General features: G+C 50.3%; 1 protein-coding gene across 1 annotated transcript in view; it reads left to right on the forward strand.

The window, feature by feature from the left end:
* The window catches only part of TG (thyroglobulin), a 233,195-nt gene that overhangs the window by 75,787 nt on the left and 156,349 nt on the right, over nt 1–1,059 (forward strand). The window contains exon 28 of the mRNA XM_029923329.1: nt 374–454. Within this exon, the coding sequence (XP_029779189.1) occupies nt 374–454 (81 nt within the window). The remainder of the gene's footprint in view (nt 1–373; nt 455–1,059) is intronic.

Genomic DNA, 1,059 nt, shown 5'->3' on the forward strand with positions numbered 1-1,059 from the left:
TGAAGACAGGCTCCAGGCTCTGAACTGTCAGCACAGAGCCTGACACGGGGCTCAAACCCACAAACTGTGAGATCACGGCCTGAGTCAAAGTCAGATGCTTCACCGACTGAGCCACCCAGGCGCCCCTTATGAACCCTTTTCGTTGGCTTTGTGAGTGTTAATTATTTCAAAATCAAGGACGATCATGGCTTTGTTATTGAGAGGCTGGTGGGTGTTCTCTAAAAGGCCAAAGAGTAGAGTCCTCTGCCCCTGGATTTGTTCCAGATCCGGTCTCAGGCACCCAGCTGTGGGCCTGAGGATTTCCCACAATTCCATTTTGTTGATCCCTCTTCCCACCCCCAACATAACAGCAATCCTTTCTTTTCACTCCTAGATTCTGACATGGGGTCTCGGTCTGAGTCTATGGGATGCAGAAAAGACACAGAGGGAAGGCCAGCATCGCCAACAGAGCCAGGTACCAACCCCGAAACCCTTTTGTATACGTGGGTGTCTGGCTGGAGCCAAGACGGTGATGCCGAAGCTCTAAGCAGTGAATGGACTTGCTAGCGTCACTCTGTTACAGAGCCATGGACTGCCCTCTAAGCGTTTAACCCCAGCTGTTCATTTCACAAATATGGACAGCTCCTCAGAGGGGCCCTTGGCACAGAATGCAAAGTGAGATCATTGCAAAATCAGCACTGCTACTGGAAAAGAAAACAAGCCATCATCGCAAAACCAGCAAATTCTATTAAAGGGCAGGTTTCATCTGACGGTCGTCAGCGAGTGTAAGCAGAATGCACACATTCTAGAATTGTTGAGTGAGTGATATTTCTAGAGAGCCTTTTGAGGAAGGGTCGTTTTATGCCCTGGATGATAGAAATCTGTGCACTAATAGGGACAGAAGGTATGTGCTGCCTGAGGCACTCTGTCCCTAACATCTGGTTGTTACTCGGGGTGGGAGCCGGGAGGAGGAAGGAGAGGAAGTGGAAGAGGAAGGAGGAGGAGGAAGAGAAAGGAAGGGAAGGGAAGGGAAGGGTAGATGGGGGAAGGGAAAGGAGATGCGGGTCATTTTACCGGCAC

The sequence above is a fragment of the Suricata suricatta genome, chromosome 15, assembly GCF_006229205.1.
Source record: "Suricata suricatta isolate VVHF042 chromosome 15, meerkat_22Aug2017_6uvM2_HiC, whole genome shotgun sequence".
Lineage (NCBI taxonomy): Eukaryota > Metazoa > Chordata > Mammalia > Carnivora > Herpestidae > Suricata > Suricata suricatta.